We start from the raw sequence: 27,189 nt of genomic DNA on the forward strand, positions 1-27,189 counted from the left end.
TTTGGGAGCTGTTCCGAAAATTAGGCCAGATCCCAAAAGAATAGGAAAATCAGTGCCTTAATGACCCTCAATGATCATATAATGATTTCTCGCACATTTCTCTTTCTCTCTTGAAGGGAAGCTCCAAGTCATTTTAAGAATATCTTTTTGCATTTTTTTTTCTCTGACCAGTTTGTTTAATGGAATGGTCTACATACTGTACAGACTAGAAGCCAGCAAGCCAGAACATACACAGAGATCAAACCTGTCTAACAGCAGGTAGATTAATTATGTAACAAATCCCACAAGTTGTCCATCGGCAGTTCCACACGGATCAGAAGATCCCGTTCCCTCCCCCACTCACGCACACGCCCTCCCCCACCAAGTAGGAGCAGACGCCTTCTTGACCACCTCAGTCAGAGTCGGAGTCCAAGTCTGACGACGTTCTCGTTTCGACCATTTTGTGCATCGCTTCGTCCAAAGGAGCCATTTGTCCATCCGGACCAACTCCCATCGGCTGAATTATCTGCTCTCTGCGGTGAACAAAGACAGGGTTTAGCACGTCAGGAGGACATCCCAAGGCTCTGGGACAACACAACCTGGAAGCATGAACCTGTGGCCGTTGTTTTCCGCAGAGCCGTAATATATATCCAAACCCCCCACCAAAAAAAAATCTTAATTAAAATGGAAAAGCTGACTTCTGAAGTATCAGTGGTTCAAGTCAGTTGGTTAATGTCTCTGCTGGCAGAGCACCACTAAAGCTCTCTTGGGAGGGAAATTCACCGGCTTGTAACCTTGCCATCTGGCTCCACTGAGAGAAGTAATGAAACGATGCCAGGCTTCTCCACATTGCCTTTCTGCTTTGTTTCTGGTTCATCTGCTGGTTATCCTTGGGATTTCCAAACTCAATCACAGAAGGGGGTGGGGGGGAGGAAAGAATTGTCGCACAGAAGGAGGTCATTAAATTTATCAAAGCTATGCTGGTGCCAACGCCTCCATTGAAGCCCTCTAACCTCTATTCCCTTTCTTTTCCCCACAGCCTTTATATTTATTACACAATGGTTGTTTATCATTTGTTCTGACAAAGACCCTGCATTCCCCCACCTCCATTCCTCTGCAACTTCAATTCACTCTCTCTCTCTATCAGTTTCCTGGCTGACAATTCCCCGCCCCACCACCACCCCCCCACTCCAAGACAATATCGGTCACTCAATCCATGACTTGGACACTGCTGTGCACAACTGGCTGCTGCTTTTGGCCCACAAAACACACAGTCAACGTACTTTACAGTATATTCTGTGAAGCGCTTTGAGACGTCTCAACGACGTGATAAGGTGCTGTATCAAATGCAAGGATTATTATTATTAAATTACTCCTTTTTAGACAATGATCGAGCTTCCTCTTGAAAGCTCACATGGCCCTGCCTTGATCATTGAACAGTGCAGGATGTCCCACATCTTGTCAATTGTGTTTCTCCCCATCAACTCGATCGCATCCGCTCACATTTTAAGGATCTCCGTCAATTATAACATGGGGAAAACCCCGTTAGTGGCCAAAAGTCGATGCATCTAACGCATTTCTCCATTAAGACTAAAATCTTGCGACATTGCAGAACCTTTGACACCTTCAGAAACCTTTGGCTTGGGGGTGGGGGAGCGGGGTGGGGGGGGGGGGGGGAGTTTGATCATCAGCATTATCAACAACAAAAACAACAAATGACACTGTCACCGTGCATTTCACATCAGGAGGGAGGATGTCCCGAGGCGCTGAACAGTCAGGGATTTGGACCTGAGCTGTGGGCGGTGGTGGGGGGGTGTGGTGGGTTGGGATCAGGAGGGGTGGAGGGAAGTGAAGGTAGGTGTAGAAGGGTTACCGAAGACACGGTCAAAAGGCAGGGTCTTGAGACAGGCCTTGAAGGAGGCGAGGATGCCTATCATTTGTGCTTGTGTGGCCGCGACGGTTAATGTAACCTCGACAGCTAACTTAATCCCGTTTTTTTTGGTCGATTCGAGCGCGATCCGCCTTTGGCTGCTTCCAATTTCAGCTACACAGCAGGCAGCCAGCAATACCTCCCGGCACAGTGGCAGGCTTGGCCCCAATACCCAGATTCAACATAAATAATCAATTAGGCAGCGCTGGAGGCGTGGGGTTGGAATGTCGGCTGTTTGTAATGTGGCACCTTTACATTCCGTCAAGCTTTTTCATAGCAAACAAAAGAATCTCGTTGGAAGTCATTGCTGGAAACATCAGTACAGAGGGTCCATTAGCTCGGATTCCGAGAGCTAAGAAAATGCATTCGGAAAGTGAGTAGGAACCCGGTTGCTAAGTCGATTGGTGTATTGCTTTCTGGGGTAAAAGTTCCTCCACTCCCCGCCCCCCCCCCCCCCACCCACACACATCCACTTCCCCTCCCACACACACACATTTCACGTCCTCTCGACATGAAAGACTTTTTTTTAAAATGTAAACTGTATTGCATAGTATATCCCAATGTATTAATCCTATTAACTGTTGAAGTAATCGGTTTGATTTGCTTTTGGGAGTTTTGCACCACAGATGAGCTTAGAAACGGTCACAAACCCCGGCCTGAGCTGAAACAATCAAGTTAATTTAAGGTCGGCCTCGACAACGCAAGCAGCGAGGAGGCTGGTGGGTACCTGGAAAGCTTATCGAACATGTTGAATAGCTTCATGGCTTCAAACTCCTTCTGTTCGTCCGTCATTCCCTCCATTGGGTTCACCACTCTCTCTTCAACACGCCCCGTCACGGGATTAATACTGCAACACGAGTGTTAATACAGAGAATGAAGTAGCATGTGGCACTGTGTGATCGAGCAGAGCTCAAGTTCCACTCTCCTGAACTCAGTTAAGTCTTTTTTCGACCCTTTGGGTGACAGTCCCAAAGGTGCCAATTTCCTCCGTGCAGGCGTTTAATCAGCTAAACCCGCATAGCTTGCCATTGAGAGCACTGACTGGCAAGTTTCCCACTCCTTGGTCCTCCCTACCCCACAGAGCTTTGGCTTACAAGGTTAACAGGAGACGAGTGGGAGGAATTCCTGCTCTCAGTCCCAGTCTGTCCTTCAATGACATACCAACCTGCCAGGCTAGTTGGCCTGTCATCAGCAGGACTCTGGAATATTGAGGACCTGCCAGGCTCAGGAGCCAAACTACTGAGAGAGAAAGCCACAAAGAAACAACATGATTACGATATTTCACTGCCAGGATGTCACCTTAGAGCCAAGTGAGAGTTCAAGATGGGGTCAAGAAGGTCCCATTGAACTCTTTCATCAAAATCCGTGACCTAAACCTGAAGCTGGATTGGTCCCAGGCTCCTCTTTCACTTATCAGGGAGACGAGAAAGTAAAGGGGAAATGAACACTGACTTACTTTGCTTTGGCTTCTTTATATTCCTCTGTGTCTGTGTCTTCATCTTCTGAATATGTGCCTTCTCCTCGACCCCCTCCCATTAGGCCTCTGGCAGCAAGCAGACCTGCTGCGTTCCCGTAACCCGTGTACTTTACAAACCTAGCGACTAGATGAGAAACCAGAGTCAAACAACTACTTACATTTTTTTATGAGCACTTACCACGGCAATACATCTCAATGGGTCTCACAATAATTAATGGTCAAGTGTAGCGACTGCTTAATGCCAAAAAGGCAGCCATTTTGTGTGTAGGAAGGTCCCGCACACCACCTCGAGGTGAACAACCCAATTTGACGACAGGGAGAAGGTCCCTTCTCCTTTTGAAAAGGGTCAGTGACTAATTTTCATGTCCGCCTGAAGAACAGGGCAAGCAGGACCTCGGTTTTACCTCCCCATCTGAAAGCCGGCATCTTCTACAATGTAGCACTGGTTGGGTGTGTCAGCCTAGACATAGGGCTCAAGGCCACTATTTGAACCCACAACCATCTTACCCAAGAGAGCCACCAACTGAGCCAGGCAGACACGACCTTTAGATGAAACCTTATTGAGCTTGCCTTGCAACCCGAGATAGCAAAGTTGCTGGACTCCCAACCAGGAGACCTAATTGCAATCCCAATCCAGGCAGTTTTCAGGGGAGGAAAAGTGATGTGAGAGGGGGAACTCTCAAACCATTCACCTGCTGAGATCAGTGAATATTTCAATGGTCAGGGATCCAGCCTGGTGGGTTCCTATTGATTGCTCCAGTGAGCCCCCTAACGAACACTGACCATGTCTTCAGGGTTGCCCGAGTGAGAAGAGCTAACAGTGGAGATGAAGAAAATCTTAGCACCATTTCAAAAGGGGTAAAAACAATGGCGAGGCAGTTAATGCATGCTGGTCTTTTTGCTGGGGGTGTGGGGGTGGTGGGGGAGGAATTGCTTATGCACAAAAATATTTGCAAAGAAATTGGTGATTTTTGGTGCATTAAGACAGTGAAACAGCTATAAGCTGGTGGGGTGGTGGGGAGGGTGAGGGTTTGTAATACCTCCCCCTGGCTCGGTGTTGTGCTCCGCCACTGTTAAGCGCTCCTGGGACACTACCCTGCGTGAGGGGGTGGGGGCTATATAAATGGTGGTGGTTGTTGTCGTCTGGTGCTCACCACTCTCCTTGCACAGGACAAATAGGTACTCAGCAGCGCAGTGCTTGATGTCCGTGTCTATGTGCGTCATCAGGCGAACCAGCTTGTTCCGCAGTAAGTTCCCCACCTCAGGCCGAGTTTTCACGTCCCGCAGAGGGGGCAGCACCTACGGGTTCAAAGCCAATTTACACAAACGTGCGTCAAAAACATTCCCCAAGCCCAATAATTTTTGTGATAAGACACAAGTTTGGAAGAAATCTGTTCGAAAGGAAGAAAAGCACGAGAGATTTCACGCAGCCGGTTGATATTGGCAGCTCTGCTGAAGGTAACCAGCAGAGGATTTCAGAGACTGCATTTGTGTCGTGCTCGGGAGAAACTGTTTCCACTGGCAGGTGGGTCAGTAACCATAGGGCACAGATTTAAAGATAATTGGCAAAAGAACCAGAGGGCGAGATGAGGAGATTTTTTTTAAAAAAACCCAGCGAGTTGTTACGGTCTGGAACGCACTACCTGAAAGAGTGGTGGAAACAGGTTCCATAGTAGTTTTCAAAAGGGAATTGGACATACATTTGAAAAGGAAAAAGAATTGCAAGGCTGTGGGGAAAGAGCGGGGGAGTGGGGCTAGTTGGGTAGCTCTTTCAAAAGAGCTGGTACAGGTACGATGGGCCGAATGGCCTCCTTCTGTGCTGTCTGATTCTAAGAATCCATTAGGCGCACTGTGAAAACCCATGTGTAGATAGAGTGCTCTTAATTATACTACTAACAAGCCGTGAAAAGGATTACAGGATCTGGTTTACCCAACTCGCTTAATAGACCACAGAGACACCTGAACATGATGCTATTGCTGTTTAGGCTGCACATTACTAATGGCTGCTTTCACATCAGTGCCAGATGGTCTCCTCGCCTGTGTCCACATCCTGTTTGTGCTCCTGTGGCCTTGCAGTCTGTCTGCAGTCGCTGAGCCAGCTTTTCCAGTGGGAAGGAATGCTCACCTTGAACCGGAGGAACTTCCTGGTCTCACGGTGCACTCGGGCGCTCTCTGTCAGCAAGTTCAGTGCTGGTGTCAGTGTCTCCTTCAGTTTGTGCCCCTGAAGTGAACCAAACAACCTCCATGACTCTTTAGGATGATGTGGAGCTGGCAGTGTCAATGGTGAGCAGAGTGGGGGGAGAGGAGGGGAAGGGGAGATGACAGTACAATACAGTTTATATTTATACAGTTCACTTCAGGTCAGGAGAGGGTCTCGAGGCGCTTGTGCACTTTTTCACCGTTCGATCGCTGGATCACAGCGGGCAGATTTGCTGGTGTGCGGATGTTGAGAATAATTCATGCTTTGACGAGTTATCTGATAACCCACGTCTTATGAATTTGTCCAGATGTTTCACAAGGAAAATTAACCCACAAAATATACAGTCAATTCACTTTACAGTATACTCTGTGAAGCGCTTTGAGACGGTTCAACGACAGGATAAGACGCTATATCAAATACAAGGATTATTATATCTGAGCGTATAATGTGTCTATGTGTCTTTGTTTAGATGGCTCCAAATTTAGTTTGGAACGTAGTCAAGAAATTGACTAAGGAAGCAACTGAAAGGGATTAGTATTTTGCTGCAATGTCAATTGCAAATAAACTGGAAGATTTGTAAATTTAACCTTTGATTGCCCTTCCTAACCTGCCTCTGGTATGAGCCCTCTCCTGTTCCCATTAGCCCTAAGCCCCCATTCATCCGGATTAGCTGCAGTGGTAACATTATATGTTTGATGACAGATCTGTGTTTAAAAATCTCATCTCTTTTGGATATAAAAATTGCCCCTCGCTCTAGTTTGGAGTTACAATCAATGTAGACGACAAACTGGCAAGAAATAAGATGAGATTTACTGAGGTATTTTTACACTCAGCCAACCAGCTTTTAGCAGAATCGCAGATGAAGTCTATTAAGACTGTGCTTCACTGGGGCTTGTGATGCAACGCCGATATTGATACAGATGAATGCAGGAGAAATGTTGTACCCAGAATTATGAGGGGCTTTGATAAAGGTGGCATCCTGGCTCAGTTATTAGCACTCTCCGGGTTAGAAAATTGTGGGACCACATTGGGGACACCGAGCTCACAGCCTAGGCTGACGCTTAAGTGCAGTATTGGGGGTGGGTGGGAGAGGCGCTGCAATGTCAAAGGTGCCGTCCTCTGAATGAGACATAAAACCAAGGCCTCTTCTTCCATTTCAGGTGGACGGTAAAGATCCTACTGTTTGAAATCAGAAGGGAGTTTCTCCCAGTGTCCTGGACAACAATCCTGCAGATAAAACAACCATTCACCTTCAACGGCTGTTTGTGAGGCATGTTGCAGTGCACATATCGTCTCAAATTATGCAATCGCTGTGCGTCAAAGAAAATCTGTTGCGATGATCATTATTGCCAACGTTAGCCTGCGATCGCTTACCCTGTCCAGCCTCTCCTCCATGAAATCCAGGAGGATGTTCACAGCATCCATGTTCATCCCCATGTACTCGACCGAGCCTTGCTGGACTTTGGGAGTCAGCAGCACATCCAGACACATCAGTGGCAGGTTCCCCATCAGGTTCACTGTGTGGCTGAGCACATGAACGGGAAAATGCTAACAACTCACACTGACACACACCCATTCATGCTGGCATTGAACAGTGCAGGTACAACATTGATAAATTAATATTTATATAGCGCCTTTTACGTCAGGAGGACCTCCCAAGGCACTGGATAGTCAAGAGTTTGCACCTGATCTGGGGGTTGGAATCAAGAGGGATGGAGGGCAAATGGGACATGGAGCAGGCCAGTGCTGGTCGAGCAGAGGGAGCGGGCAGGTTAGTATGGTTTTAACGGCAGAACAAAGCACCTTGCACCAAGGTACACACAGCCTAAGACTGAGGGGAATTTCAGGCATCAAGGAGAGGGATCTTAGCTGATATCTAATGGAGAGAGAAAGTGGAATGACAATCGTCAAAAAAAAAAGCAGAGTTTGCGCGAGCGATTTTAAGCTATTTTACATTTTCGTTCCAAGATGAGGGATAAGGTGCCCCTGACATTCCATTCAGGGGTCACAGCCACTGCTGATAGGAGGTGTGATTGAAGTCTGAGACGTGAGGGAATCAGCTTGCAGTCTTCATTGCTATAAAAGACCCACTTAACTGGGGACAAGCTGTCTTTGAATGACAGTCACTCCGGGGACTGGAGGGGAAAGCTTTCTGGGGTGAGGCAGTGTTTGTCGAACTCCCAGTTCTGTCAACAAATGCAAAGTCGCTCTATTTTTGGGTAAAATGGATTTATACCTGCAGTTCAGCAAAAAGTCAACCACAGTGATCTGGGAATATCAATCCCACGTGCACCATCAAAATCAGAGCAATCTAAACGTGTGTGGCTGATCCCTTATGTGCTATTGCTAAATAGTCAAACTAACTAAACACACACACATATATAGGTACGTACATGGATGCATACACATATCTACACATGTGCACGCACACATACGTGTACACACACATGTATACATACAGGTCCGCTCCCATGCAATAAGAAATTTGATCACTCAATCCACAACTGTTTGTGGGACGCTGCTGTGCGCAATTGGCTGCCGCGTTTCGCCCACAAAATATACAGTCAATTCAGTTTATTCTGTGAAGCGCTGTATCAAATGCAAAGATTGTTATTATTATCATCATTTTAAAGTGTAAGAAATCATAGCCATAACGATGACTGAGTGATTTTTGGCAAACGTACCAATATCTACTGTTAGAAAGTGTGGATTTATGACGGCAATTCAAAATCCGTCTGATTCTCACCCTTGTCTCTGCTGAAATTAATTGACGGTTCCTCACAGCATTTACGTTTGCAACTAAATCAATATCTATAACTCCTGGGGAAGAGCGCAGGCTATAACAGCGGTTGGTCAACATGGCTTGAGAAGTAATAGATTGCGGCTTGCAAAACCCACTGGAGCATTTGAGCATTAAATCTAACAGGTTAAGGAATTCAGCCAATAAAATTTACTCGGATTTCAAGAAGAGGCGTCTGATTAAGCTCTACGAGTCAAATTTTTCACAAAGGTTAAAAAGCTTCAAATCAATTTGCCCGGCAGCTGGTTAGATCGCAAACAGGTTCAGCAATAGGAAACAGGATCTGAATGCTAAACGGAAAGACTTCAATGGTAAGTCCCATTCTAAACACATAATAAAGGCTGGTGTCAGCCATCAGGTGAATAGATTTGTGTTAGGTCAGGGTGTCAAGGGAAAAGGGGCAAGGGTGGGAAATTGGAGTTGAGGTACAGATCAGGCTCGAGAGGCTGAATGCCTCCTCTTGTTCCTATCAGAGCACATTCGACCCCCCCCCCCCCCAATAAGTGGCTGACAATGAGGGGGAAAAAAATAATTACACACGATTCAGATCGTCAAATAATCCCCTTCTTTGTAAACGTTTTAAAGAAGCACAATATTGGGCAATTACATCCAATATTGTAAAACAACCGTCTATTTTTCTCTGAATTATATTCCTATTTCTTGGAGACTGAAACACCTCCCTCTCTCTTGCCCCCCGTCCCACCACCACCATCCGCAATGTGAACCAGTGCTGAATAAAGGACATTGGAATGAATTTGTAACGCGCAGTCATAGACTTACCTGTGAAACTCCTCTGTTCTGTCCTCGCCGTCCGCTTTGATCAGTAAACAGTGACGCAGGATAGCACCAAGGTGACGGTATAGAGCAGCATCTTCCTGTCGTCAGAGAAATACTGCTTTACACCCCAGTTATAGACAACCAATCAAGAGATTTAGTAAGCGATTTAGCAAATGATTTAATAACAGGTAAAGTCCTTTCAGTTTTACTGACGAGCCTGAGACAAGAGTGTGTGTCAGCCTGGCTCACTCGGTAGCTCTCTCGTCTCTGACTCAACTTGTGCGTTCAAGCCCCATGTCGATATTTTGAACTCACACTGACTGACACTGCAATGCAGTAGTGGGGGAGCGACACATTGTCGGAGGTTGTCATCAGTCTGGATGAGATGTTAACCGAGGTCCCTTCTGTGCCTGTTCAAGCGGATGTTAAAGATCCGACAGGACTATATGAAAAGAGAAGGGAGTTGCTCTAGGTGTCCTGGCCGACTATCTGTCAAATAAAACTGGTCATTCATTTTGTGGCTGCCTTGGGACTTTGCTGTGTGCGAAATGGCTGCCGGGTTCGCCCACAAAATACAGTCACTTCGCTTCACAGGACAGTCTTGTGAAGCGCTTTGAGATGGCTTCCTGACTTGAAAGATGCTGGTACCAAATGTAAGGATTATTATAAAACACAAAATGCTGCGGATGCTGGAAATCTGAAACAAAAACAGAGATCGCCGGGAACACTCAGCAGGTCAGGCAGCATCTATGGAGAAAGGAAAGTGAGTCAACGTTTACGGGTCCATGACCCTTCGTCAGAACTGGGGGACGTTGGGAGGGAGAGGTTTTAAGGACTAACAGAGAGGGGAGGTGGGGCAAGAAAGACAAAGAAGAAAATGGGGTGGAGGACAGGGGATGATGGCTTATAGAGGTGTTCATGATGTAAAACAAAGGAAGGCAGCAGAGGAAGATACAGAGATAGAAAAGGTGTGTTTGGGGCCCAGACAATAAGGATTATCATAGTCTGTCATGCAGAGGGTTGACAGAACGTGGACTGCTGTTTGGCTACTTGCAATGAAGCATGAGATGGTCATGTTCAGAAAGACAAAACTTGCTTTTATTATATTGAGCCGTGTTATGTCTCAAAGTGTGTCCCAGGTAGAATTTCGAAGAGAAATGATGCCTTGCAGCCGGAACCGGGATAGCTGTTTGCATTTTGTGCCAGCGAGTTCCCACAGACAGATCAAATGACCCACAATGGTGCGTGGGGATCCAGTGTACAATCCCTGCATGACTAATTCTGAGCAAGAGAGCGAAGAACCCGATTTGGAAACAATAATGATAATCCTTGCATTTGATATAGCGCCTTATCACAATGTCGAGACCTCTCAGAGCGATTCACGGGCTATACTGTAAAGTGGAGTGACTGTGTATTTTGTGGGCGTCCTTCAGTTGGGGTGATGACCCGGGGCACCAGGTTACCTCGTCGACCTCCCTCTTGTTTGAGTCGAAGGTGATGTTGAACAGGATCTTCAGGATCTCCATGGCCCGCTCGGTTTCCTGGCGGGGAAGGGGTGGGCCACCGCCATCGGTTGCCACCTCGTACGTGTCCAGCCACCTGACCCCCAGCGTGCTCTCCAGGGCGTCTGCCAGCAGGCTCACCCCCCGCAGCTCGTGGGCCAGCTGCTTGCGGATGTCCACCCGGAGAGCCGTGAAGAGGAAGAGCAGGCGCAGGTCGAAGAACTTGATGTCATGCGTCAGGTTCTTCTCATTGTACAGTTTCAGCCTGTCGGCCAGTCCCAGCACCAGCCGGGTTTCTGCGCAGACCTCCTGCGCCACGCAGCTGTTGAAGACGATGTTGCAGAGACACTTCAGAGCCTCCACGATGACGTCCAGGTCCGGCATCTCGTGGACACGTTCCTCGCGGTATTGTATCCCGCCATGCCTGGCCAGCGACAGCATAGCCCCCTTGCTGGTGAAGGGACCCAGGTTGCTCTTGTCCCTGGACAGGATACGCACGGTCTCCAGACAGGCTAACTGGCACGACGGCTGCAGGTCTCGCTCCAGGAACCTCATCACCAGCTCCCCCAGTTTCTGAAAGCAGGAGAGTAACCTCAGGAAAAACAACAACAGCTTGCATTCATATAGCGCCCTTCACGCGGGGCAGGGTCTCGGCGTGCTTAACAGCGGTCGAGCCGGGAGGAAGGAGGAGGCAGAGGAAGATCATTGACCTTTAAAAACACAGGCTTTGGAAGAGCACTCGCTTTTGGGGGAAACAAGTGATATGTGAGTGGTATCGCCTCGCACAGAAAATACAGTGAACTTCACTATAATGAATCCCATTGGGAGCAGCAGAAAAGATTGTTATATCGGGGTGTACATTATGGTCGGGTTTAGGCCATCAAAGAGGTGTAAAGCTCTTGCTGGGTCTTGCCGTTGGGATCATTAAAACCCAAGGTTTGTTATGGTGGGGTTCGAATGTAGGACACAAACGACAACAACAACTTGCAGTTATCTAGTGCAGTGCTGATCGGCATCTATGGTGGACGACACAATACATTTTCTGGATCGAATATTTCTGGATTTATGCCATAAATGTGGGCCTCGTCGTGGGACCTATCCAAACCACTCCATCTCCCAGAGGGAGGACACCAATCAGAAGGAGACTTTCCCGGAATATAAAGTGCTGCAAATTTTCTCCCCGGCTCTCAAAGGCAATCAAGTGAAACTCCAGGACATCACTTCAATTCCAGATTGTGCTATTCACCTTACGGCTGCTAGGTTCTGTCAATGAATCAGCCATCACCCAAAAGCGCCAACTGGACCCAGGCTCCACACTGAATTCAATCATCCCTTGCTTTCCTCATCAATCTCTTCAATCTCAAACTTAACCTGATATTTATCCAGCCTTTTATTTCAAAAGTTAACTCATTACATCGCCCATTTTTACACTCAATTTCTGGTGATTTTTGTTTAACGATTCTTGAGGCCTCTGGAGAAGTGGTTCATCCTTTCAGGACTCAATGGCAAAAGGAACCCTGTTCCATATTTGATTCCTAAGATCCTGAGACACACCTGTGCTTCATCCTATTACCATCCTCTACGCTATAATCCATATTAATACTAAAGGGTCACTTAGTGAGGTAATGTGCTTCTATACTGCAAATCTCGCATTAAAAGCGATTACTGTTCTGCCTTTGGAACCGTGATCTCTGACGCATTAGCTCAATCCCATAAGAACTCAATTGGCACATCTTCTTACCCCAGTTATAATTGGAAGTACACGGTACTAGGCGCATTCTTTGATCCTCCCTCTGCACAGAGTACACACCTCCCTTGGCCCCTTCTTGTTCCTATTCTTGCTGCTGTCTATGCTTTGTACAATGGGAGGCAAGTAACAGCTACATTTTCTCACACGAAAGTCGGGAGCCCATTCCGTCCTTTTGGCCAGTTTATTAGATCATGTGCGATCTTTTAGTCTCATTTTCCTGACTTTTCTCCATAACCCTTAATGCTCTAACCTCCCAAGTATCCAAGTCACAGTGTTTTAGGCGATTGAAGATTTAATTCAATCAAATCCCGGATTGGAAAGTGTGGAGCAGAGTTTGGCTACATTTTTGGAGCTGGAGTGAACCTCTCGGTTTGTACAGGGCTTATCTCAAGAGGTAATACAACAACAACAACTTGCATTTGTACAGTGCCCCTCACACTGGGTAGTGTCCCGATGTGCTTGTCACAATACAGTGTTCATTACTTTACTCACACTTGGTAGTGTTTGCTAATAATAATCCTTGCATTTGATATAGCGCCTTATCATGCCATTGAGATGTCCCAAAGCGCTTCACAGGATTTACTGTGAATTGCAGTGTGTGTGTGTTTTGTAGACGAACGCAGCAGCCAATTTGCACACAACAAATGTCCCACAAACCTGGCACAGACCCACAATCCAGTACTCTGTGTATTGACTGACGAATGAGTTCCACCTACACACTATAGGCAGATGCAATTGAGTGAAAAGCATAGACTGCTCTGCCAGCAAACAATGAATCAACCATTAAGTTCCATTTAATATTACAGAATAATGGATACCTGAATGTGATTTTGAGGCAGAAATCAAAACAAGCGATTTGCACGTCACTGAAGATTTAACTTGATGTTCAGAAACTAAGATGGCTACTGGATATCTAGGAATGATACCAATGCAATAAGTGAATGATAGCGTTCAGACGACATCATAGAGGAGTTACTTAAAATGGGAAAAATAAGATGAATAACAAATAACTGAGCGATATTGAAAGCCAATGAATTAATTACTCACTGGCTCTAGATGTCACAAATAATTCATTTCAAACCCCCCCCCAAAAAAAAAATTAGATTCTACTTTTGAAATTGCTTCCTGGTCACCTTAGCTGTAGATGTAATGTTTTAAGTTTAAGTTTAGGTTGTTTTTTAGTCTGTGTATGAACTCTGGGGTTTAACGCACAAATTGTGCAAGCCAAGTGTAAATGAGGGTATGTGTAAACTGTGTGTAAATGTGTTAATCATGCTCGTTCTTACACGTGTTTTACACAATTTGCATAATACACTCCAACAACATAACACATGGTTTGCACACAACTCGCAAGGTAGAACCCAGAGGCTTTTAAACTGAACAACAAGCATCGCAGCAAACAACATCCTCAATGTGAGAGGATCAATCACTAAGTGGTAACCACTGGCACATCAGTGTGCAACCTGCAAAGTCTTCTCCCAGCTCTAGACTCATTAGACTGAGCTCGCTCGTTCTACATTTTTTTTTGAAAAAGTATTTATAGTATAACAACAAAAATAAAGGACTTAAAAAAGTGACTTTAACCAAAAAGCAATCAATCAAACAGGATGCACAAAGGTGACCTTTAGTAATTAATTTACTTAATTAAAAGGGGATTTATCCAGACACTGGGAGGCTCTGTCGGAATAAAAAGCAATCTGAGGCATGTGGGTTTTAATCCATTTAAGAGCAATTTGATTTGCTAAATAAATAGGGTTGTATCTCTTTTAAAATGTGACACTTGGGGAAAATAACTCCCTTTTCCATCACATACTGAGATTAACAGCAACTTGGTCACTTTAGCTTTGACTCTCACTGAGGCCTTAAGCACATGTTCACGAAGGGTAATACGAGGGCAGACACCAGGCTGTTTTTGTTTATCCAGAGGGTAATTAACGATTGAAATAGATTGCCAGGAGTGGTGGTTGAGGCCAGGACACTGGACCCATTTAAGAACTAGCTTGATGCTGTGATAGAAGATGGTGAGATGAGGATTATGAAAGGATGAGATCAAATGGGTCGAGGAACTTTCTTCATCCGAACCGCTCTTGTGATCTTCACGATGTTAATTATAGTGGCAGTGATTATTAAAACAGACAGAAGAAGACTGCAACTTGCGTCACTAGTTGCAACAATTACACATTTCTATACGTCGCTGTTAAGCACTAGGTAGCCTGTGGCACAGAGGATTGCAATACCAGAATAATGCAAAAACGGAAAATAGTACATTGATATTGGCAATAAAAGTATTATCAACGTGTTTGCTGCAGTGGTGGAGATTATGCAAGATGCTTGTTGATATTGCACACATCTGATAGAAATACTCTGTGCCACGAGAGGCTACACAGGGAAGCATTAGGTTCAGCTGGCTGAATGTTAATTATAAAGTTCATTAAAATCTCTCCTCCTCGCACTCAATTCATTTTCAGTCACATCTTTGCAAGCAAAACCCCTTACTGCGTGGCTCTGAAATCAAACACGTACATTACCAAGTTCCTTACATTCTCAGACAGGTGTCTCATTCAATTGTTTTATTACATTTCTCTCTCTCTCTCTGCACCCACTGTACAATTACACAGTAACTTTTCAGGGCTTGTTAATTGCATAATTAAGAGCACCTGCAATTCCCTCTGTACACATGGCGCATACTGCAGCTCTCTTTACTCTCCGTTTACATGCGGCACATCACATAGCTTTGCTCACACGTGGTTTGCACATGGCGAATAACAGTCCAGGGAGGTGAAGTCCTTCGTCCATCCAGCCAATCTTCCCGGCCAATTCAGGTGTCAGCCTGGCTCAGCTGGTAGCACTAATTATTATATCAGATTTAGTTTGAAACATCACATTTTCACCCCAATGTGCTCGGTGCTCACCAGTGTTGACGGTCACACCAGTGGTTGTCTTTACATAGAATCAAATTGACTGATACAACATGGAAACAGGCCAATTGGCCCAACAAGTCCGCGCGTCTCTGCTAATTAGATCAGGATTTACTTCAAGGAGAGCCTCATTATTTCAAGTCATCTTTCGAAATGTTACACTCTCTGCCCCCCACCCCTTCCTTCCCCCGTTTTAAGTTCCGTGTCGGTTTGAATTTGTTTTGTTTAAAGGGCTGACGACTCAACAGAAATTCTTCCACGAACCTTACGCCACAGTGAAGGAAGTAATTCAGTGCCACGTCTGTTACAGGGGCAACATCCGTACGGCGGTGTGCACATGTATTTCGAAGCCATTGGCATCGTTGGAGTATTAGGCTGTGACTAATATTTTTAATATATATAATGAAGACGTTGCTCTTTGAATGCCGCAAGCTGATAACATAACTGACAAAGCTGCCTGACAGGAATTACTGACACTCCGAGGGAGAGGAATTGTTGTGCACAATTGGAACAGAAAAGACTCCTCAGTCAATAACAGCTTTGCTGTCCAGCTCTGAATTTCCACCAGGTCAATTTTCCCCAACCACAACATCCTGTTTACACTGTTTACAACAACAACAACTTGCATTTATCTAGCGCTGCTCACACGCGGGGAGCTTTCTCAAAGCGCTTGTTTAACCAAACGTACATCGGATATTAACAATGGAGTGGGAGGAGGGGGGAGTTAAGACGTGAACACAGATCAGATTCTGTTAAAAGGGATGCTATAGGGAGCTCCCTTTTAATTGCTTGTGCTACAATTGTGACTATGTAAAGCACAAAGGGACAAGAGTGGAAATTGGTTGTACCCTAATATCACACTGAAGAGGGAAGAGGGTTTTGCTCAACTTTAATGGACTAGATTTCAAGCGTAGAAGTACTGAAGGGGTTAACTTAACGTTTTTACCTCCTCTTGTTGCTGCTCCTCATATGAAGTGCATGCGATGCGAGCGTAGAATTTCGCAGAAAAAGAAAACACATTGAATTATTAATGCGCTAACACCATTGTGGTGGTAAGAACAGATCTGCTGCTTTGGGCTAACTTCTGTTTCCCTTTGAAACCTTACAGCGTTTTAAATTGAACGAAAGTCCTCATCATTAGCAGACAATCTTGCACTTTTCTTACAATGGCTTAACAAATGTTGCTATAGAGCTCTTGGCAGTGCTCTGTACAACACTGTGATGTCTATCTCCTGTTTGGCTCTCCCTGGAGCAGCAGTTTTGTATTGTACAACTTACCTTTCTCTGTCCACGCTTCTCCACGTCAAACACGAAACATTGGGAATTCTGAAAGAGAGTGGCGAGAAATCCCAGTTACCAATGAAATAAAATCAACTTTACCGATAAAACAGGAAACGACTGAGAATTCTGAAAGAAAGTGGCGGGTTGTCATACAGGCTCAGTCGGTAGCAATCTCGCCTCCGAGTCAGAAGGTTGTGGGTTCAAGTCCCATCTTTGAACTCGAGTAGTCTAGGCTGACACTCCAATGCAGTGCTTGGGTAGTGCTGTATTGTTATGCCACTAAACCAAGGTCCCATCTAACTGTTCAACAACATTTGTTATCTTTCATGTTGGGAGGACATAGGGATTTGGGATTTGGACCCAAGCACAGGGTTTGCGTTCGGGTGGGGGCATTAAAGATCTAGTGGCACTGATCGAAAAGTGAAAGGAGTTTCTCCTCAGTTTTACATCTGATCCAAAGGAAGACACCTTGGGTTGCCAGCAAAGACTATGAGCTCAAAGCTCTAACGTGGGGCTTGAACCTACAACCTCTTGACTCAGAGACAAGCGTGCTACTCACTGAGCCAGCCCGACACCTTCTGATATATGGAATTATTGCTGGATTACTGGTTAAGCAAAGCTTTAGTTAACCCTCAATTCTCTTCTTCACAGTCTTCAGTCACAGAGGATCTTGTGGATCTAAGAATGCAGGATTCACAAAAGGTCTGGCAATTCTCCCACAGATGGCATGTTTTTGGATTTGCAACTTATTCATAGACTGCAGAGTCTGCAGACATATTGTACAGCCATGAGCACTGGTAAGTATCAGAGAATTACCTTCATAAAGAAAGCATTTGAAAGAAATTCTTCTGCAGTTAACGAAACTTGGCTGCAATACAACTCTGCCCAAACCACAGGAATTTCAATTTGCTGTAATTTATCCACAAAACTTAAGTAATGAAAATCACAGTGCCTTGCGATTTCATTTTGCACAACATGCCTCTTTTTGCTTTAGACACTAGACATCAAAAGGGGTTGGGGGAATTGGCATTAACCCCAATGAAGGCGCTCTATTTGAGAACAGATGGACAATCGGGTTACCAGAAGACTTGGGCTCCTACACGTAGGCAGTGCTTACATTACCACAAGGGATGTGGAGTTCAGCACCACCAGACATCATTGGTTGCTCGTCCATGCAATTTAGCTGGCATATACCGCACCTTTTTAGGTAAAAATAATACATGAAACTCCAAAGGAAAAGGGCTCTGTAAAGAGTTATCCAGACTAGCAATTTAGGCATATGTATATATACATAAATAAATGTGGCTGGGATATTGGCAGCATGGTGACTTGAGTGGTAGCGATAAGTTAAGCCAGGATTGAGATATCAGTAGTTTATTGTAGCCGGTCTCTTGCCTCTGCAAAAGTAAGACATATGGCTCACAAACTGCAAGATCCAAGGGTGGCTTTGACTGACAGACATATCTCTCAATACCTCTCCATTGTGTTTGACCTCCTTGCCTTCCTCTCTCGGATAGGTATGCCTCCCCTTCCCCATCTGCTCCAAGTTACCTTTTGGAAACACAGCACCATTCCATCCATTGGCTGCCATCTGTAAACCGGGTGATGTGTGCATCCCTTGTCAATAGTTTCCAATGTGTTTAAGCAGTAAATTTTTTTTGTTGTTTACGTGTGCGAGTATCACTGGCCCCAGATAAATATTTTGCCAAGCAAGAAATCCCCTAAGTTGTTCTGGTATAAATATAGCACCATCACCGTCAAAACTCCCCTCTCGCAGGTAAAGCTCACTTGCGGTGCTCAGTGAAGACAAACAAAACTGCAAACTTGCATGTTAATCCTTGCTCGACTTCAAAAACTGCGGGGAAAAGTGAGTTTAACGGGATCGCTGGTTATCTCCTGCTTTTGGCAAACACAGTATCATGTCTTCGAGACGTCTCAAAGCACTTCACAGAATACACTGTTAAGTGAATTGACTGTATATTTTGTGGGCGAAACACAGCAGCCAATTGCGTACAGCAATATCCCACAGACAGTTGTGGATTGAGTGACCAATTTTTTTTGAGGGATTATTACCCCCGGAAAAGCGATCTGCCAATTGACCAACAACCTGGTTCCTACTTACTGCTAGGTAAACAGAGGTGTGTGAATAAGAAAACTTTTCCATCGTTTTGCCCTGCCCAGGAATCAAACCCAGGTCCTCTCGCTTGCGAGGTGAGTGCCCTTACCACTAAACTACAGGAAAGATTGAATGAAATTAAAGCACACAAAGAAACATGTTGTGAAGTAGCTTTGATTGATAGATCTATCTCCACTGAGTTGACCTCTAAGCTGTCCTCTCTACAATAGGCCTGCCTGCCATTCCCATCTGATAATAGAGTTCTCTTTTTAAATGGAAATGACTCGGACAATTGTAAAACCATTTCTGCCTTGAAATTGCCAATAAGCTATGGAGCCGCTATCTTTCAGACGCTTCATTCTCACCTGCTCACTCTGTAATCGCTTCAGCGATCTTCCTCTATTCCCAGAAGACTATAGGATTTCTATGACTTGATGGCCATGCTCCACCGAATTTCACCCAACCTCCTGAGACAAGATGTTATTGCTATGCTCATCACTGTGTCAACAACAACCATCAGTACAGACGTAATGCCTTCACCCACCATATCCTCCTCTGGAATCCAAACTCAAAGTCCCATTATTCTCCCCTCCCTCTCTGCTCTCCGTTTTCTATCCCGTCTTTTGGATCAAAAACTGAAGACCTTCCTCTCCGACTGTGCTTACAGTCACCTCCCCCTGGTTTGGCGTCAGGCTCTGCCACTGTTAAGCGCTCCGAGACACTGACCCGTGTGAAGGACACTATATAAATACAAGTTGTTGTTGTTGTTGTCCCAACTCAGTTGAGGCTGAATATTTTTCTCTCGGCTGCGTCATGCAATCGCCAGCACTCAGGAGAGATCCACTCATAGAGCCGTATAAATTATTGAAGGAGGCTATATGCCTCCAAACATTTATTCTAATGCTAACTCCTCCATTGCCGCTCACCTACTCTATTCCCAATTCCCTGCTCTTTCCTTGTCCACTTGCATTTTGTTTCTCGACACAATAGGCTGTCTGGATTCCTCCTCTCTCTGTCCTAACCCACCCTCCCCAATGAGTATTCAACATTTTTATTAAACTTTGTTTCACCTCCTCAAAGGGACAGAAATGAAACCAGTGAAATGAACGTTCTTTCACATCACGGTTATTGAAAAGTAAATGGCAACTAATTCTCTGCTTGGGAAAAAGCAGGTTATTCTCAATGTTCTCTTTGCTTTATGATAGTAAGGGTTTCCATTCCTTTGTATTAACAAACAAACCACCATAACAACTACTTACATTTGTATAGCGCTTTTCAGGGAGAACAACTCAAGGCATTGGACCACCAAGGATTTGCACCTGAGCTGGGGGTTGGGATCAGAATGGATGCGGGGCAGGGTGGGTGACCGAAGGCGTAGTCGAAGAGGAAGGTCTTGAAGAGGCAAAGGGACTGTGGGACGGAGTTCCAAAGAGTAGGGATAGAGAGACTGAAGGCTCGACCGCCGATGATCAGTTGAGCAGGTTGGGGGACACGGAGCAGGCCAGAGCCCACTGAGAGGAGGGAGCTCACAGAAGTAGGGAGAAGCAAGGCCGCGGAGGGCTTTGAAAGCGAGGACGAGGATTTTGAACTCCATCCTGTGAGGGATTAGGAGCCAGTGGAGCCGGTCGAGGATGGGGGTGATAGGGTCACGGAGCCTGGTGCAGCAGAGGACATGGACTGCAGAATTCTGAATAATCTGATTCATTGAGTCGTTTTCTCTGCAACACAACTGCTAATGTAAATGCTTGTCGCCTTCACACAGGTTTGGCCCAGCCAGCTCTTAAGCTCTTCCCTTTGAATCGTCTCTCACGACCTGGTCTATCAATGTCCAACAAGAGCACAGCTTGTTGCAGGTCAGTTAATAGACGTGCACACGTTAATATGTCAACGGGTTTGCCAGCTAGTGATTATTCCAAACAGCAACAGAGATGGCAATTTCTGTACTAATTAACAGAAGACAAAACTCAGATCCAGCGCCGACCTGCACTTCTTAGAGGTTTAACCTTTTAAAGCAACATGCTGTTGACACACGAGTGCCTGTGTACCTGGAGGAACTCAATGTGGTGCCGCAAAGTGGGCAGAGACACAATTAATTTAATATAATAATCCTTGAATTTGATATAACGGCTTTTCACAGTAAAATTAACTGACTATATTTTGTGGGCAAAACGCAGCAGCAATTGCGCACAGCAGTGTTCCACAAACAGTCGTGGGACTGTATCACACTTATCACATTGAGACTGAGTGACCATGTTGTTATTAATTATTTTGAATAGATTTTTAATACCATCTCAACCACATCATAAGGCTCTCCAGGGCGCTACCCCACATGAAGGGCGCTATATAAATGCAAGTTTTTGTTGTTATAAGATGCTACATCAAATGCAAGGATTATTAGTATTATTATCATCATCTAGCTTCACAAAGGTAACTCCACTCCAAAACACCCACCCTTCATCTCAAACAAAATTGGTTCATTTCTTAATTACCTTTCAGCTCCAAATCTTTGACTGTGCTAACACACCTGCTGGCTGATTTACTTGTACAGGGTTCAGCCGTGGTCACACAAACTCCCAATTACCATTTCAACACAGAGGATTTTTCACCAAGGCCAGATTGCCTTTTAACTTTGGGCAGACTGCAGCTATTCTCACCTCTAACCTGCAGTCCTAGCACCGCACAAATCGCTCCCTACTTCTGGAGTGCAATTTACTGTAAAGTGAGGTGACTGTGTATTTTATTTGTAGCTGAATTCTGCAGGCAATTTGCATACAGCAATGTCCCACAAACAGGCATGATGTGAATGACCAATTTTATCTGGAGGACTGTTGGTCAGAATACCAGGAAAAACTCCCTTCTTCGTTTTGGAACAGTGCCACAGGATCTTTAAGGTCCAGGCAGCCCTGCATTTTTAACATCTCATCCCAAGATTGGACTTTGCTGCACTATATTGGAGTGTCAGCCTAGGCTACGTAATCTGATCTGATCTATATATTATATATATATGATATATGTAATCCTGATCTGGAGCTTGAACCCACAACCTTCTGACTCAGAGGCGTGAGTGCTATACTGACTGAGCTAAGCTGATACCTTTAAGAAGATTAGGGCGATTCCGTTTTCGAACTGCCAATATGTCCGTTGAATTGTTTCCGCCTGGCCAAGGCTGGAATGAAACACAAAGCTCTCACTCTCTCTGGCATTCACATTTCCTGTCTGTTTACTAGGGTAACACTCAGTTTTCCATCATAGCTGAATCTTGTCTCTGCTGCTGATGTATTGTTTTATTTTATATTATATTATGTATTATTAGCTGCAAGCTTCACTTATACATTGTTCATTTATAATGAAACCACTTTGCACACAGAGACAACTCTGTGTACGAACATTGTTACGATGTTCTCTCCTCCTCTAAAACACGAATATCAACAACCACAACAACGAACAAACAACAACAGCACCAACTTGCATTTATACTAAGCCCTTCACGTTGTGAGGTAATGTCTCGGAACACTTCACTGAACGAAACCTTGAAGTTACATATGACCAGAGGCATTTTAAAATTCCATGAAAACCATTTTTTTTTACCCAGTGCAGAAGTGTACCATAAGGCAAAGATTCTTGGAACGTCTGATTCACTTACAACACTTTAAAGTTGAACTTTTTTCCCCTAAAATACTCTCCACTGAACTCTCAGGTTCAAACAACCCGAGATGTTGAATTCGAGAGACAAAATAATGAAGAGATTGAAATTTTCAATGTTCTTTTTTTCAATTCATCCGTCATCGAATGAAGTGGTTCATTTTCCCATCTGGTACAGGTCTGCTCATCTCAACCACAGAATAATAATAATAATAATAATAATGATTTTAATATAGAGGCTTATTAAGTCGCAGAGAAATCTGAAAGCGCTTCACAGGATATATTGTAAAATGGATTGACTTTGCAATATATCTTGAATAGTGGCTGTCATCCCAAAATCTTTTAAACGGTAACTCATTGGATCCATTTTTTTTCTCCGGCTGGAGTGCGCGTGTGTGGGTGTGTGTGTATAAAATGTGTTTGTGCGTGTGGTGAGGAGGGGAAGAGAGAGAGAGAGATTTAATTCCTGATCCAAGAGTACTGCATGTTGCAAATCAGACAAACTGTGCCCTTTACAGCAAAGCTGCCGAGCTCATTTTCAGTCATTCCTTTTATTTCCCCCGCAACACACGCAGTCAATTCACTTTACAGTATATTCCGTGAAGCGCTTTGAGACGCCTCAACGATGTGGTAAGGCGCTGGATCAAACTCAAGATTACGATTATTATTTTAGGGGCAATTAGTTACAGTCATAGCACTGATGATAACTGCCCTCCGCAAGTTGTCATTGAGACAGAGAACCCAGAGACAGAGAGAGAGAGAGAGAGAATTGTTGCTGCATATTTGAAGGCACATTCTGCTTCTCCCCCACACTCTCTCTCTCTCTCTCTGTGCCCCACACTCACCCCCAAACCCCCTCTCTATCTCTCTCTCTCCCCCCAAACCCCCCCCCCCACCCCACATTCGCAGTTCATGCTGAAAGCTCGTCAAGAAGCTGATGTGAATCCCACAAAGCCACACATTAATTAACACACGAGCAAAACAAAATCCCTGCTGCCCTCCCCCAGTTTGCAACCTCTCTCTGATGAAAGACTGGATGCCACAGAGAGGAACGAAGTTAGCAAAAGCATAGCGATGACGAGCATCTATTCTGATATTCCTTCAGTTATTGCACAGAGAGAGAGAGAGAGAGAGAGATGGATGGATGGATAACATTGCAATATTTTTTTTTAAAAAAACAAGAAAAAAAAATCAGCCCCTCACCTCTTTATTGTAAGCCTGGAGGGCCTTTAGCACAGTGTCTTGATCGCTGGTTTCAAGTCTGTCTATGATCGTATTGAGGTCCATTTTCATGGCAGTTGCGTGTGTGTTGGATGTGGAACTCTGGAGCACAAAGATACAGATACAGATACAGACACCACACACACACACACGTCCAGCTGATGCCTTGATCTTGACAGGTCTATCTAATGTGCAGCTGTGATCTCCCAATCTCCCTCCAGCTCAGATACAGGCAGTCAGTCAGACTGGTCCACTGGCATTGAAGCTTGCAGATGACAGCATCTCAGTGGTGCTGATGGTGGTGGTTAAGGGAGGGAGGGAGAGGGGGAGAGGGAGAGGGGGTGGGGGTGTGTGTGTGAGAGAGAGAGAGAGAGAGAGAAACCACAACCATTCGAGATCTTCTGGGAATCGTAGTTCACTATTGCATCCTCTTTGTTAGGCTTTTCTGTGATTACACAGAGAGAAATCAGAAAGAAAAAGAGAAAGAGAGGAGATCTGAAATAATGGCTCTTCCAGGTTCCATCAATGTACCCTCTCCCCCCCCCCACTCCCCCCTCCCGTCCCGACAATAATATTAAGAGATAGCAGAGGAGGCGGATCTCTCAATAGGTCATATTATTTGCAAACAGCTATTTGCTGCTGCAAATAGGAACTGCTCATGGAACCAAATGCATTTGCTCCACTTGCTTCAAATTGACATCGACCTGGGAGGCTACTTGCGTTTGAGAGGCGAGCGGATTGCTTAACGTTTTACTAAATTAATCTGAGTGAATCCAGTGTTGCCGCAGGTTTAATGTTGAGTCAATTCAGAAATCACACACACACACCCTCTAAAAGAAGCTTATCGAGCATCCCCGGTTCCATCCCTCTTGAAGACTTCTCACGCCCAATTTGTTTGTGTTTCTAATCAAACTCAATGTGGAAAAACAAGTAGGTATAATAATAATGACAAAAAAATACTCTTATTATAAATGGAATGATCAATCCTTGCAGTTTATACAGCGCCCTAGTTTGTTGTTCATCCGAAGGATAGCACTTTCAACTATGCAGCACTTCCTCCAAACACTCTACTGGAGTGTCAGCCCAAACTAGGAGTTCAAAGTCCCTTGGAGTTCAACTTTGAGCTTGAACCCACAAACAACCCTCTGTCTCCTTGGCTGAAGTCAACCGAGCCAGGCGGACACCTTATGTTGTGGGGATGTGTAGCTTCAAATAATAATAATAATAATAATAATAATAATCCTTGCATTTGATATAGCGCTTTTCACGTCGAGAGGACGTCCCAAAGCGCTTCACAGAACACACTGCAAAGTGAATTGACTGTATATTTGTGGGCGAACGCGGCAGCCAATTGCGCACAACAATGTCCCACAAACAGTCGTAGATTGAAAATGACCAATTTATTATTGTTTTTTGTTTTTGGAGGGATTATTATTAGGCTCTGTGTGGAGTAAGGAAACTTGCCCAAGGTTTCGCCCTCTGCCTGGAATTGAACTCAGGTCTCTCACTTGCAAAGCGAGTGCTCTAACCACTGAGCTACAGGACTCCACAAATATTCAATGCATGCCTCATTGGGAAATTTCACTTGGACTTTAGACATTCACGACCTATGTGTTTAACTAGTTCATGATACTTGCACCTAATATGTTCGGGAATTAGGTAAGCAGGATGCGTAACCGGAGGGAGAGGGCGCACGTTCCATTTGAACAACCTCTCAGGAATTTCATGCGTCGGTGGGATCCATGGAATTCTCAGTTTGGTTAATTCTCTTAAGCACGGTGATGGGTTTCTGCATGTGTCAGACATCTGGCTAACCCCCCAAAAAATGTTTCACTCAACTATTCAACATAGCATTGGACACCTCCTAGCTGCACCTCGTTTGATTAGTGACACAGGGAGCGATGTCAATTTCTTGAAAGCACACTCGCACACTCTATGATGGAAATTTCATTTTCTTTCTTATACTGCAATAGCAAATGTACATTAATAATAATACATCAATAATAATAAATTGCCAAAATGAGGGTATATATTGGGTATTTTTTCAGCTAACACTAAGTCACCCGAATGCTAATCTTACCTTTTGGATTCACGTCATCACCTAGTGGTTGATTTAGTGCGTCATTGGATTGTAATCTACCACAGCACTGTATGTTATTTGCTTCACTGGTTTCTGAGAGGATCCCTTTCTGGATGGATATTAATAATAATTATTAGTATTATCCTGGCATCTGACATAGCACCTTAACATATTAATAATAAATCCTTGCATTTGACATAATAATAATAATCTTTGCATTTCACATAGCGCCTTATCACGTCTTCTAGACGTCTCAAAGCACTTCACAGGAATTTACTGCGTAGTGTAGTGTCTGTGTAGTTTGTAGCAAACGCGACAGGCAGTTGGCGCACAGCGAAGTCCCCCAAACAACAACAACAACAACAAGATTACATTTGTATAGCGCCTTTCACGTCGGGAGGATGTCCTAACATGTACAACATTTCAGACTCAAGCTGGAGTCAGTGGGGGGGGGGGGGGGGAGTAATGGAAGTGACATGAAGTTGACAGGGTCAATTTTATTTGGGGGAATTGTCGGCCAGAACCCAAGCAACGATCTTGGATTGTCGGCGGGGGCGCGTCCTTCAGGTGGAGACGTTAAATCGAGGACCTGTCGGACAGCTCGTGGGGACGTTTAAGATCCCAAAAGGCACGAATCAAAACCAAAAGGGAGTTGGTGGGGGCTGGAGGGATAGGGGGGGCCTGGAGGGATAGGGGGGGCCTGGAGGGATGGGGGGGGCCTGGAGGGATGGGGGGGGGGGGCTGGAGGGATAGGGGGGGCTGGGGGGATGGGGGGGCCTGGAGGGATGGGGGGGCTGGGGGGATGGGGGGGCCTGGAGGGATGGGGGGGGCCTGGAGGGATGGGGGGGGGCTGGGGGGATGGGGGGGGGCCTGGAGGGATGGGGGGGGCCTGGAGGGATGGGGGGGGCTGGGGGATGGGGGGGCCTGGAGGGATGGGGGGGCCTGGAGGGATGGGGGGGGCCTGGAGGGATGGGGGGGGCTGGGGGGATGGGGGGGGGGCCTGGAGGGATGGGGGGGCCTGGAGGGATGGGGGGGGCTGGGGGGATGGGGGGGCTGGGGGGCTGGGGGGGGCTGGGGGGATGGGGGGGGGGCCTGGAGGGATGGGGGGGGGGCTGGAGGGATGGGGGGGGGGCCTGGAGGGATGGGGGGGGCCTGGAGGGATGGGGGGGGCCTGGAGGGATGGGGGGGGGGGCTGGAGGGATGGAGGGATTGGGGGGGGGGGGCCTGGAGGGATGGGGGGGGGGCTGGAGGGATGGGGGGGGCCTGGAGGGATGGGGGGGGGGGGCTGGAGGGATGGGTGGGGGGGCTGGAGGGATGGGGGGGCTGGAGTCACAGACAAGCGTGCTGGTGGCTGGGCATTGGTTGCACGGTGCAGGGGGCGGGGCTGGAGGCACAGACAAGCGTGCTGGTGGCTGGACAGGGTTGGTTGCACGGTGCAGGGGGCGGGGCTTGAGGCTCAGACAAGCGTGCTGGTGGCTGGGCAGGGTTGGTTGCACGATACCTTGTGACGTTGGCG

At 45.8% G+C, this 27,189-nt stretch overlaps 1 protein-coding gene and 1 long non-coding RNA gene across 3 annotated transcripts; both read right to left on the reverse strand.

Moving 5' to 3' along the window:
* Positions 1 to 152: 152 nt before the first annotated feature.
* ric8a (RIC8 guanine nucleotide exchange factor A) lies at positions 153 to 23,902 on the reverse strand. Of its 2 annotated transcripts, XM_042346512.1 has the most exons (11): positions 23,576 to 23,902; positions 16,612 to 16,659; positions 16,280 to 16,291; positions 10,627 to 11,238; positions 9,167 to 9,261; positions 6,961 to 7,111; positions 5,512 to 5,607; positions 4,541 to 4,685; positions 3,366 to 3,510; positions 2,637 to 2,756; positions 153 to 512 (listed from the first exon to the last, which is right to left on the reverse strand). In XM_042346512.1, exons 1-11 carry the CDS (start codon positions 23,663 to 23,665, stop codon positions 392 to 394), a joined length of 1,635 nt encoding a protein of 544 aa, XP_042202446.1. In that variant the 5' UTR covers positions 23,666 to 23,902; the 3' UTR covers positions 153 to 391. The 2 variants fall into 2 exon arrangements, with proteins under 2 accessions (XP_042202446.1, XP_007910086.1); XM_007911895.2 differs by lacking the exon at positions 16,280 to 16,291.
* Positions 23,903 to 23,950: 48 nt separating this feature from the next.
* LOC103190965 lies at positions 23,951 to 26,071 on the reverse strand. The gene is made up of 3 exons (XR_489215.1): positions 26,046 to 26,071; positions 25,674 to 25,782; positions 23,951 to 24,038 (listed from the first exon to the last, which is right to left on the reverse strand). It is a non-coding gene; the product is annotated as an uncharacterized LOC103190965 (long non-coding RNA).
* Between the last annotated feature and the right edge of the window lie 1,118 nt (positions 26,072 to 27,189).

Source organism: Callorhinchus milii, unplaced genomic scaffold (assembly GCF_018977255.1).
Source record: "Callorhinchus milii isolate IMCB2004 unplaced genomic scaffold, IMCB_Cmil_1.0 Scaffold921, whole genome shotgun sequence".
NCBI lineage: Eukaryota > Metazoa > Chordata > Chondrichthyes > Chimaeriformes > Callorhinchidae > Callorhinchus > Callorhinchus milii.

Bases quoted from the DNA above. Each gene is read 5' to 3' on its own strand.
- ric8a (XM_042346512.1), bottom strand. From the start codon at position 23,665: ATGAAAATGGACCTCAATACGATCATAGACAGACTTGAAACCAGCGAT. The intron at 4,686-5,511 runs GTGAGCATTCCT...TTGAACCCGTAG, and splicing joins GGAAGTTCCTCCGGTTCAAG to GTGCTGCCCCCTCTGCGGGA. The intron at 513-2,636 runs GTACCCACCAGC...TGTTCACCGCAG, and splicing joins ATGTTCGATAAGCTTTCCAG to AGAGCAGATAATTCAGCCGA.